The 13708-nt window shown below is 31.8% G+C and overlaps 2 protein-coding genes across 2 annotated transcripts in view; both read right to left on the bottom strand.

Moving 5' to 3' along the window:
- Positions 1-12948, bottom strand: part of LOC149896950 (putative ATP-dependent RNA helicase DHX35) — a 46686-nt gene extending 33738 nt beyond the window's left edge. Inside the window, exons 1-2 of the mRNA XM_090117323.1 lie at positions 12798-12948; positions 12007-12272 (exon numbers count right to left, since the gene is read on the bottom strand). Of these exons, the coding sequence (XP_089973449.1) occupies positions 12007-12272; positions 12798-12831 (300 nt within the window). The 5' untranslated portion in view covers positions 12832-12948. The remainder of the gene's footprint in view (positions 1-12006; positions 12273-12797) is intronic.
- Cpes (Ceramide phosphoethanolamine synthase) lies at positions 6619-8750 on the bottom strand. The gene has a single exon (XM_090117324.1). The coding sequence runs from the start codon at positions 8159-8161 to the stop codon at positions 7037-7039; it is 1125 nt and encodes a 374-aa protein (XP_089973450.1). The 5' UTR covers positions 8162-8750; the 3' UTR covers positions 6619-7036.
- Positions 12949-13708: the final 760 nt, after the last annotated feature.

The following is a 13708-nucleotide window of genomic DNA, read 5'->3' as shown; positions in this document are numbered from 1 at the left end:
AAACTAGCGGTCCGCCCCGGCTTCGCCCGTGGTACATGTTTACGTTTTCTCTACATAAGAACCATCCTCGTACTTCAAAGAATAAAATAAAAAAAGAATTATCGGTTCAGCCGTTCTCGAGTTATGCGCTTACCAACACATTTTGCGATTCATTTTTATATATAAGATTATTGCACATGAACGAAGTCACGCGCTTAAATAAGTTCAAGAGAGGGCGGAAAGCGTAGGCGTAGTAATCTCGACTGTTCATTCTATTATTGTTACTTTTATACCTTCGTAAACCAATTTATTTAAATTTAATTGTGTTTGTTTATCAATCACGTGCCAATGATTTGACACGTTAAAAAGTAATAAAAATGTAGTAATGTCATATATTAAATTATATTAATTCTTCAATAATTTAATAAATTTCATTCAACAATTTACTTCGATAATTTATTATATTCATATTCGAAACTATAGTTAGTTAAAAATTAGTTCAAGATACCTTTATTATGACTGAACTATATTTGCAATTTAAATACTGTTTATGATTGAATAACAAATATCAAACTCAGCCAAAAAATGAATTTTTTCACACATTCATTAGATGCCTATTGCCTACTTACAAATTAATAGGGATAAATGAAAAGCCAAAATTATGTAAATAGGTATATTCTTCTTTAAACATATACTTTATTTGAACATGAATCAACAATATTGCATATGAATAAAATATGAACTTAAAACGAAAATCAAACAATTTTATTATCATAAATATACCAGCTCTGCCCACCATACACTAAAGTGCAGTAACAGCAAAATCACGATTTCGAGTAAAACGCATTTAAAGTTAAGAATTGATTTTAAAAAATCAACAGAATGATAAGCAAAAAAATTTGAATGCAGAAAGGTTGTAAAGGCATAGGTTCACACGTTAAAGCAATAAAAAAAAATATATCTTAATAACTGAATTTATTATGGCCATTTATTCTTTTTGGTGCCTATTACTGCATAGCCTTTTTTGTAAAAAATACCATTTTAAACTTAGTAAAATGCAGCAAAAAGCCCTATTACTGCGTTTGGATCAGTTATTTTGTCAAGAAACCCAACTAACATGCAGTAAGGTCAAAAAAATACTGCATTTTAGTTAGTTTTTTAAGAAAAAAGTGTTCAATTTACTAGTGCAGTAAGAAAAATAGCTAGTTCACAGTTGCAGTATTTAAAACATTAACTGCACTTTAGCTAGGAATAATCATATCTGTGTCATTATGCTATCCAAACTAATCTGCAGTAATGCTGTATTTTACTGCGTGTTAGTCAGTTTATAATGATAAAAGAATGTTAAGTATTCACAACTAAAATGCGACAAGCTTTGATTTTACTGCATTTTAGTTGGGAGTTCGTGACAATAAATTGTATTTTCTTAATTTGCAGTAAAAATAGCTTGTATGGCGGTAAATTTTACTGCGTATTAATTTTTTTTTTAATTTTTTTCCAGAAATATAAAACTATCTAAAGAACTGTAAAATTATATTGCTTACTGCATTTTAGTTATGAAACCTTAAAATTTAATCTGCAGTATAATTTATACTGTATTTTAGTTAGGAAATCACGCCAAATTGTTAATTTTTATCGTTTGCAGTAAGTGAAAACTGTTAAATAAAAACCATTCTTATAGTCTTAGAAATAAGTAAGTTAATTCAATAGAAAGCTTAAGAAACCCGCTTTCAGAATCACTAATAAAACGAAAAATCACAAAAGGGCTGTTACTGCTCTTTAGTCTCTGGTGGGCAGAGCTGTTTTCAAACTTTTCCTGTGACACCCAAAAACGACAAATTTTTTATGCAATTCAAAATAGTTAAATAAAAATTATTCATTAATATTTAATACCTGCATGTATTTTTTTATTCGACTTTTGTATGTAATATTTTTGGTTATTTGGATAAGACTTTAATATCCTTACAAAAATTGTTCCTTGAATGAATTCAAACCTTTGATTACATATTTAATATGCACAAACATACATACTACATATATTGTTACGTTTTGATTGTTGTACATTTTTGTACGAATTTTTAAATTTCCTGAGATATCATACATAATGTAACATCATTGTTAAAATAAAAATGACTGAAGGTGCCTGAATAATAAATATGTACCTAATTAAGAATTTACTCGTTTGTAGTGTCGATTATCGACTGATCGACTGGGTGTCACACTTTGAGCATCACTGTCACACATACAATTAAGTAAAATCTACCCGTTTATAACATATAAATCACAGATCGTACTAACGTTACATATTTATATATGAAATACAGTAATACCTTTGCTTTATTGCCGCGAATGTATGTATCGTATATAAGGGCAGTTAACAGTATGGTGAAATTAATAATAATTAGGTGTCATAAAAGTGATAAGTACAAAAAGGAATAAGAAAGCGTACAGAATCGAAAATTAACATCAATAAGAGCCTAGTATTTTCTAACCTTGTGTAAGTTAATTTGACAGAAGGAGTGGTTCGCAAAAATAACAAATTATAATCCACTAAATCTACTATCTGCCTTCTGTGCTGTGTGTGTGTTTGATTTGCTTCATTCGGGATCGAATCCAAGACCACATGATGAAAGGCGTTAACCACTAATCCCATGAGGAAGCTGGAAGGCACGCTAACATTCAGAGGAACTAAAAAACCTTTCGTTCGTTATCACCTCGGAGCATTTACCTGCTTTTGTATAATAGGCTATAAAAATCTATTTGGGATCCCGACGCAAAAAAAATGAGAAGTTCCACATACCATTTGCCTAAATTAGTTATTATTGCCATCGGATGGACCAAGATTTTTTGTAATTTTTTAAATTACTAATCGATACGTCAGTTTATTGATAACATTTTTTGGTAATTACATAGTTTTAAATCACTTTTCAATATTTTTCGTTAATCACACTAACGAATAATAATTTCAAGGTATTACTATATTTAAATACAAATCGTTAAATGCATAAAATAAAATTTTATTTAAACATAACACTTACAAATTACATTTACTTCGATGACATACATTTCCTATTAGTTACAAAGCAATGCCATTAAATGTATGAAAGGGACTTGATATAAATTTGCGAAAAATACTTTTATGATTTGAAAAATAATTTAGTAGAATATTATTGTGGACGGACAGATGTAATGGTGAATGTTATGAAATTCGGATAAATTACAATTATAAAAGATATCTCATTTATAGAAGATCAGCACCTATATAATATGTCGCAGCCAACTTGTTAAAAACAGCCGTTTCATAAAAACCTACATCATTATAAATTGTCGATTGATTATCTTTTCTTAAAAGATACATCAATGTTATTATTAAACGTCGCAGTTTAATAAAAATCCTAGGATATTTATAAAACGGCAGATTTAACCATTTGACTGCAACATAATATAATGTACATGTAGGTATATTTTATTATTATATTTGATGGTGTTAGGATAAGTTTCTCTAACAAATATGATTTATTTATAATTTGTATTTTCGCTATTTTATTTGAAATTAAGATAGAATCGTCCAAATAAGTGCAATTTATTGACATATTTACAAACATAATATATTAACAACTAAATTAAATATATTTTTTACATTCATCTCTTTCTATAACTTATTTATATATTAATTTCATTATAATTAACAATGGTATGTATAACAAAAATGACGACATTTAAACAAATTCTTAATAATTAATTGGAAGAAATATTATTATCATAGGTATTTCATATTTATTTATTTTTTCATCTGTCCTCACAAACAACCCCTAAAAAAATAATATTATAAACAAAATATCTATACCAAAATTGAGAAAATACATCAGATTGGATGTTCGTTACTCAAAAACAGCTGAACGGTCCGGTCAACGGAAAAAGTTTTTGATAAAACTTCATTTTTACATAACTAAAGCATTATTATTCTCAAGATTTATGTTCGTCGATGCTATAACGCAAAAATTACTACACCGACTTAGGTATATTAAATTCAAGAAAATAAATATTTATTTACATTGTTTATTTTTGTCGCAATTAACTAACAATCCTTTCTAACTACATTATTTACCCTCTCTATTGAAACAAATATTTTATACACTTGGCAATTTATTTTTATTATTAAAATATTACAAGCCGTAGGTAATTAATTAAGTAAATTCGAAAGTCTGTCCGTCTGTTAAAACAAAACCACAGCTCCGGTTTGGAGCTTACGAAGATATAGCTCTGAAAACTCAAGGTCATATGACCTTTCAAACGAAAATTGCGAAAAAACATACTTTATTTTTTTTACAAGACAGTGCTTCTAAAACCTCACCCATTATCTATACTAATATTAAAAAGAGGAAAGGTTTGTAATTATGTATGTATGATTTTCACGCATAAACTACTAGACCGATTTTAATGAAATTTGGCACAGATAATCTTTAGACCCTGAGAAAGAACATAGGCTACCTTTTATTGCGAAATATATACCACCGACCACGGGCGAAGCCGGGGCGGACCGCTAGTGTAATATATTAACGGCGTAAACGCTGACATCATGTTTTAGGTTTTTACAATCATACTGATAAGTGATAAGTGATAAGCACTAATATCAAAGCTTATTGTATTCATTAAAAATAAAAAGCTACTTTTTACACTTTTAAACTAAACTCGGCAAATTACCTACACCTAATTGAAACAAATTTTTTGAAGTGAAACTTCTCTATCGGGGTTGGAAAAAAAATTAGTGTAACATTTTTTCAGTTACGTGTGACATTTTTCCGTTACGCGCCATCTTTTTCTTATCCCTACCACGCGTGATTGACGTATTTCTGTAAAGTTGCAAATAGTAAATTATTTTTTGAAAAATAAGGTCATAAAGAAGTTTCACTTCTTACGTGTGTACACTAGTACACGCACACATTTTTTTTTTTTGTTATATGTTTTTAGAATTATTGACAGCCGGATTTTTAATATAATTTTTGTAAAGCCCGTACTTTTAGTATTGTCTTGGTAATTTGATTAACATCGTTATAAACTTTATCTGAAATAATAAAATATTTATTTCAGAAGCGTGAACACGATTTCAATTTTATTACTTTTACGCTAATGTTATAAGAAAATGTTTAAATCAAGTATAATATTTATTTTCTAAAATATGTACAAAATTATATAGCCATCCTGTTTTATGAATAGATTTTATCTAACCAATTTAATTGTGTTTTTATGCTCTATGAAGTTGTATCTGAACTGAACTTTTATTTTTAATTCGTTCATTCATTCTAAAAAAATTGTCACAGTGTTTGTAACCAAGGTCCTTCGAAACGGCTCGACCGCTTTTTGTACAATTATTTTTTCTGCATATTCCGTAGATCTGAGAATCCATACTAATATTATAAATGCGAAAGTAACTCTGTCTGTCTGTCTGTTACTCAATCACGTCTAAACTACTGAACCAATTTGCATGAAATTTGGTATGGAGATATTTTGATACCCGAGAAAGGACATAGGCTACCTTTTATTGCGAAATATGTTGGTACATATTTCGCAATAAAAGGTAGCCTATGTCCGGGCGAAGCCGGGGCGGACCACTGTAGGTCATAAATTATTTTACTACCTCTATTATAAAACGGTCCTGACAGGGCAACGTTTTTGGGGTCAGCTAGTTCATTTATAAAAGGCTCTATTTCAAATTAAGTTTAATTTATATCAGTTGATTAGTTTCGGATATTACCGTCTAATCACAAATAATAAGTATTAAAATTAATCGGATAACATAATAATATATTGCTGATAATAATCAATATTAACATAATAACTGGTTTCTAAATCCATACACGTACCTATACGTAATAATGTAGTAATGTTAGAATATGTATAGGTGTGCCGTGTGTAGCTTACATTATTAAAATTATTTAAAGTAGTTCATTGACTTCAATCATGATTCAAATTACCAAGTGTATAAAACATTTACCTCAAAAATAGTACCATCTACAAAAATCAGTCATCTTACGGTGCATTCACATCAAACAAGCGAACACCCATTCTAACTATGTCAAATTCTTTTAATATAAACAGGCGTAGAGCATTCTTTCGTTGTTCTTAGCGCGTTCGAAAATATTCTATGCAATGTTCTAATACTGAACAACTTACAACACTGAATGCGAGTTTTCGTTTACACTGAAAGATCACGAAAGAATGCTCTAGCTCTATCTCTATGTTCGTTTGATGTAAATGCACCGTTACTAGAGTTTTATCAAAATGCATCCCATTGTATTGGCACAACGGATTCCTACAGACAATATCACAATATTTTTTTATTTTATATTTTAAATTAGGTTTTAGTTCAACAACGATCATTGACATCGACTTTACAAATGAACTTTAACTTGATGAGCGCAATAAGAGTTCTACTGTCACTTTCTTTCGTTCTCAATAATATGAGACAGTTAGAGCTAGCGCGCACGAGCAACTTTGTCTCCGCAACTATTTTGTCTCTCCCATCAATTTGTATGGGAAGTTGCGTCGCTACGTGCGCGCACTTTCATATTAGCCCATAGGTGGGAGAGACAAAATAGTTGCGGAGACAAAGTTGCTCGTGCGCGCACTGTCTTATACAACTTTCGTTTAGATAGTTTTTGAATTAACAAACATTTGAATTTGGAACGTATTTAAAGATTATCGTTATTGCGCGAGACAGATAATTTAAAATACTATAGAAATAGCGTTAAAGAGGCCATGACCTCACTAAAAACGTTTAAACAATTACCATTGCCAACATTGTTTTAATAATTATTTTGATAAGTAGGTGTCAATACATCGCTGCTGTCTGTTATTACAATAACAACAATGCAAGGAAGTTCATTACTCATAAATTATTAAATATGGCCACGTCAAGATCGATAGAAAATATGAGAACCGCGTATAGAAAGGCGAATAAGGCAGTTCTTTCAATATCTACCTGAGACTCCGTATAACAGACTTCCTACCATGGACGTATGCTTTACATTGAAACCGAACACTTCCTCTAACAGTCTCACACATCCGTACCGTTAACGACAAACGCACGAATGTTTTCCACCAAATACTCGGACGCAGCGGCTGTCACTACCAAAACTATGTACCCACTGTAGTGGACAGCATTCAAGAAACACCAGGTTTTATCACAGAACACGGCCAAGGACAGCAGGTGTAAATAACTGTGTGGGTTCACAACCCTCCACACACCAGTCGCGATAAAAAACTTACTAGACTTAAACGCCATCTCCCGTCTAAACATATCGTAGTCTGCACTATTTTCAAGCATTGTTTGGTATAAATCTATGTATCTATTCCACGCTAAAGAAGATAGAACCATTTGGCCAGAGAACAGCCCGAGCACCTGTACGATCCTCTGGAAGGACACTTTGGTTTTGTACGAAATACCTTCAGTCGTGTGATCCTTCTCGATGTCTTCGCTCGAGTTTATTTCCTTCAACTGGTGATAAGGTAATGTGCTCACTGGAGTGCCTTTGTAACCCCTTCTGGGGGGATTATTCTTTAGATAAAGCAATATGCCCACCATCATGAATATTACACCAATCAAATCGCATATACCATCAACCCAGTAACCCAGAGTACCAACTTCTGATCGTTCCCCTTTTATATGCTTTCTCTCCCTTGCTACGTGACCGTCTAAGTCGTCCAAAAACATTCTTATTTGGAATAAAACTATGCCAACGCGCCTGGCAGCCAAATTTTGACAGGTCAGTAACTTTGCACCTATTAAAGCGATAACCACATGAGAGAACGATATCATGTTTGGCGTTAAAAATAACATTTTCTCGGATATACCGAGCGCCATGTCGAGTATCGAGCACAGTGGCCCGTATATGTAATGGTTTATGTGATCGACCATTAGCGCTTTCACGGTCGGGTGACATAAAGGGTTTATGGTGCACGGTATCCAAGTTTCGTCTTCATAATTCCGCAGAGGCACTATCGTCTTGTGCGTCGACGATTCTTGCGTGATATTCTCATTATGTTCAAATATATCTAAATTGTACTTCTGTATTCGTAAGTACAGTAAGGTGTCCATATAAAGACAGTATACTACGACGATGAACAATAGTAGAGTTAGGATTTTGCTCGCTTGAGAGGAAGGCCACATCATCTTGATCATATATAGTTACGGTTACGTTTACGCATGTGCAGATTTATTTCTAGTCAAGGACGAGATTAACACGAGTTATGACTAAAACAAAAACTTGCAATGCTTCACAGTGGGCGCACAAAAACAAAGATTTACACAATATCCAGATTTCGTTCACATTTATAACCCACGCGGGTTGTGAAACCCCACACAATCTATTTATAAATCACCATCGAACTTTCGTGGAAACTCGCCGTAAACTAAAAGTTAGAGGTTGTAAACAAGCATTCCAACGGTGAATTATAATATCACATAAACTCGTGGTGCACAACTTTTTGTCACTATCGCTCGGCGCATTCCTCTGCGAAGCACGAAACTCGTAAAACGAAACCGCATTTTATTATACTTTACTTCGAAAACGTAAAATCGATGTCGAGTCACACAGAGCGGATAAAATATGAAAACAATCGTATCAATCGGCCCGCACTGTTATTCAACCGCGAACAAGAGGCTTCAACAGTTTATTTAACTGTGCTTGCACGTGAACCTCCAATGTTTACATAATATGCATTCGTTAAAAACAACGGACGAACTGCGGTAACACGCGTGCGCACACCACCGCGACTGGCGTCTGAATGACAGCTTCTCAAGTCTAAACAATAGACGCTGGGCGGGTTTGCTCCCCTTCGAACATCTGTCAAACGTTGACCTTATAATGCTTTCAGCTAAGCCAGAGATTACGCGCCAATACGGTATTAAATTCATTAAACATTCACCGTTTCGGAAATTTATCTGCTTCTTAACGACTTGTTTGTGCAGTTGTTAAATTAAAAGCTGAATCACAATGCATTTATTTATTCAATTGGGAGTTACAGTTGCAATAAATGTATTGCTTTGAAGATAAGATTAGATTATCAGTTAATGTAATTCTAAATTTATAATGTAATTCTTTTAATTAAGTTCAAATAGTTAAATTTTAAGAGATTAGCAAAAAAGTTTTAGAACCTCTGAACTTTTTATTATTTTTTGTTATAAAATTTCTATAAATTAATATTAAATCTTTATACTTAATAGCTTTATGTTTTGATACCTAAATCGTTACGTGTATAAAATTATAAATATTCTAATGTTTGTGTTATTTAAAAAGATGCGATTTATTCATGAAAACAGTTTTTAAATTAAAATCGAGCAGTTTTAAGAGTTCCTTCTTTATTATTTAAAAAAAGATAGATACCTACCTAAGATTATAGTATAATATAAATATTATATTTACCGATTTCAATTCCTAACATTTTAAGAAATATTGTTATTTTTTGTGAATTGTGATGTTCCATCATATGTACATTACGCTTACTAAATTACTTGGCTGAAAACAAAAAAACTGTAAAACGTATTTAAATAAAAATTTACATAATGTGAAAAATGTAAAGCCTTGAAAAATTAGCACATCACTACCAGCCAAGTAAGTATCGATACGTAAGGTAAGTTACGGAACCTTACCTCACGTACCGACTTACTACGCCTTAGTTATTAGTTATTACATGCCTCAAAAATCTATGAATCTTTATTTTACCATTGAAAATCACTTCTTTAAACCTAAAAATAACGCAAAAACAAAAATATCAACTAAAAATAAATACTTAAACGAAATTATGAAAAAGTAAATATCTAAAATATTTAAATTTTAACTCAGTAACAATATATTTAAAAGATTTGCTGAAGATTCCTGGTAATTAAATTACCAACTTCTTCGTAAATAAAATCGATCAGTGAAACGGATGCAAAATAAAACTCGGATTTTTCAAATGAGACTAGTAGTTCCTGAGATAAGCATGTTCAAACAAACAAACTAGAGCTTTATAATATTAATATAGATAAGTAATTTGTGTTTTTTTTATAGAATATGCCTAAATAATTAATAAAAAAATATATAATATGCATCATATGGCCAGGCAATATTACCTCGGGGGCCGTGGGTATCTTTGGAAGATTTCCCCACTACTTATAAAAAAAAGGCAATATTACCTCTAACATTTAACTACAGAACCCTAAAAAACGAAACCACTTTATAAAATACGTGACTATTTTATAAGCAGAGATGTTCCAAATAGTTATAAGTTGAATGTTTATAAATTTAATTAAGCATGAATTGGAACTTGGTATTATTTACCAAGTTTCTATTATGAAGGTAAATATTATTTTAAACAACATAGTGAATAGTGATGTTAGCTTGCTACAAATATAGCATTAAAAGTTATATTTAATGATATCTTTCTTCTTAATATCTATAAATCTCGTGTCACAATGTTTGTCCTCAATGGACTCCTAAACCACTTAACCGATTATAATAAAATTCGCACACCATGTGCAGTTCGATCAAACTGAGAGATAGGATACTTTAAACATGTAGGCACCACGGGCGAAGCCGGGGCGGACCGCTAGTAAAATTATAAATTTAATAGTTATTTCAAAATAAACTTAAAATAATGTTATGAGTAATGTTTTGACAAGCTTTTTCTTATCTTATAATATGTAAACAATATTTATATGATTTCATTGCTTATCAGTTAAGTTTTGTTTTTGGATAAACCAAAAATTATGAATTTAACTAGCGGTCCGCCCCGGCTTCGCCCGTGGTACATGTTTACGTTTTCTCTACATAAGAACCATCCTCGTACTTCAAGGAATATAATAAAAAAAGAATTATCGAAATCGGTTCAGCCGTTCTCGAGTTATGCGCTTACCAACACATTTTGCGATTCATTTTTATATATAAGACTAGCGGTCCGCCCCGGCTTCGCCCGTGGTACATGTTTACGTTTTCTCTACATAAAAACCATCCTCGTACTTCAAGGAATATAATAAAAAAAGAATTATCGAAATCGGTTCAGCCGTTCTCGAGTTATGCGCTTACCAACACATTTTGCGATTCATTTTTATATATAAGACTAGCGGTCCGCCCCGGCTTCGCCCGTGGTACATAATATTTACGTTTTCTCTACATAAGAACCATCCTCGTACTTCAAGGAATATAATAAAAAAAGAATTATCGAAATCGGTTCAGCCGTTCTCGAGTTATGCGCTTACCAACACATTTTGCGATTCATTTTTATATATAAGATTATACATATACCTAAAGAGGAATGAGGAAAAAGCATATTTATGCCCAATTACAGGTTGTATTGCTTATATACCAATAATAATTGCAATACCTGCATAAGGTTACTTATATGTAAAAATGTATTGGTAAGCAATAAATTATTTGAATTTGAATTTTGAATATATTTCGGCCCAAATTTAGGTAACTTTTAGAAACGGTAAAGATTTGTTTAACTACAAACAAAAGATTGAACCCGGCGGTGGACTTTTACATAAACTGTGAGCTTCTTATTCAAATTTATTCTGTTCAATACTTACTGATAAATTAGTTTAGCATAATATCTTAAATGGAGAAATACAATGGTAAATGCATATATGTCTTATATTCTACAGACCACTTTGAAATATGCAAACCAGAGAGGAAAAAGTTTATTTTATCAATAAGTTAATCCATTTTTGAAGTGAAAACTTCTTTAGCAGCGTTGAGCACTTTTTCTGTAATGGGTATAACATCTTAAACTAGCGTCAGGACACGTGACCTGATCGAAAAAGCGTAAGACGGATACCATTCCAAAATATCAAACATGCTGAACATTAATAATCAAGTCTTCACTTCTGCCAGCACTCCCGGAGTGCAACCCGTCTTTTTTTTATTTAAAAACACCTGTGTATATAGCATTTTCACTCCTGAATATAACCACTATGGACATATAATTAAAAGTACTAAATATATACTATAGGCAGCCACAGATTATAGAGATTAACAGAAAACTTACCTGAGGTACTTGTGTAGACTTGCCGCATCCAGTTTCTCCAATCAAGACCAGCGTTTGATACCTCTCCATCAAATACAATATATGATTTCTGTACTGGAACACTGGTAACTTTTGTCGTTGAGCCTCCAATGGTAAGTGATGGTAACGATTGTACACTACATTGGTTTTGGAATCGTTGTCTATGCTTAATGCGGAGTCAATGTTTGGATTAACTAGTGTTTCTATCTCTCCGTTTTTGTTCCTCACTGGGTATAGATTGTCATCGCCTGGATAAAAATGGATAAAATTGACTTTACAGTTTACACAATCCTTTAAATCTTCAGATATACACTTTTATTTGAATAAGGTGGCCAGATTTGGAGATTGGAGAGTTTATTTCCCCTTGACCCTACAATGATGACCGCCTCCTTGGTATAGTGGTTGACACGTGAGCGTAGAACCGAGGGTTCCTGGGTTCGATTCTCGGTAGAGACTAATAAAAAAAAATGTCTCGGTCTGGCAGGACACAGAAGACTGATCACCTTCTTGTCCCTAAAGAAAATCGATCAGTGAAACTGATGTATAATGCATCTGCGCCTTACCCCACTTGGGGACATGGGACTTAACTTTCACACTACCATTATAAGCCAAATCGTTCGAAAATGCGATACTAATTCTTGCAAAACGGGACTACATCCAGTATTACGATTTGCCGTCTTATATTTCAAGCTTATAAGACTATTTTAACTATGTTATTATGATTTGTGTTTACAATACATTATTATTAAGATTCTTAGATTATTATTACTTACTCGGCTTTTGAAATATCGGCTTACGTGAAATCATATTGCACTATACACAATTACACTTTAACATTTACACTAAACAATTTTTATAGGACACTTATTTATATTTTATTTGAATTGTTATGTTTATGATCTTGTACGAATTTGAGGTTATGAACTAATTCATATATTTGACAGACGTCAAAGGTAACAAATATTTGAAAGCGTAGAATGTAGATTATAGCCAAGATTATAGCCATTTTTGCGTTCCGCTTTACGACATCACACAGTGCACAAAAAAATGGCGGCAAATTAGCATAGGTTTGCCGCCATTTTTTTGCTGCGAATTCAATTTTTTTTAACATTTTGAAGGAGTAGCTATCAAAGATTATGCACATGTAGATCCAAAAGGTGAGAAAAAAAATAATTAAGTAATACATATTTGATTATTCAGAAGTTATGTAATTTTTTTATTTGTAATTTTTATATTCTACAGTATTTTATCCCTTTTCTTTTAATAAAAAGAAGTTTATAAAAAGTTTTTATACAGCAATTCATGATTCCACCAAGCGAGGACAGGTTATTTAACATACTCTGTATACGTTATGTTACTATTAATATTAAGATTAATAATTATATTAATATCTACCCTCGATAAGTCTCTAAATTCTTTTATAATCTAATCTACCTTCTTCCATACCTAGCATTGTGTCTGTTATCAAAATCAAACATTTATTATTGCACGCCTCATAAGCGAAGCGTTGAGGTGGGTACTACTGTCACTTCGCGCAAAACATCTGATTTTTCAAACTTAAAATGTCTTTATGTATCATACATTGCACTTGTAAGATAATACATACACACACATATTAAGAAAAAACACTATTTTTAACGTTCATGATATTTTTGATGTCATTTTTGTTATTTAAACTAGTTAA

The sequence above is a fragment of the Colias eurytheme genome, chromosome 27, assembly GCF_061535395.1.
Source record: "Colias eurytheme isolate Ceu_HAF_F1 chromosome 27, ilColEury1 Martin Lab GWU primary, whole genome shotgun sequence".
NCBI lineage: Eukaryota > Metazoa > Arthropoda > Insecta > Lepidoptera > Pieridae > Colias > Colias eurytheme.
Note: the sequence above shows the minus strand (reverse complement) of the source record. Positions and strands in the feature narration are given on the sequence as shown.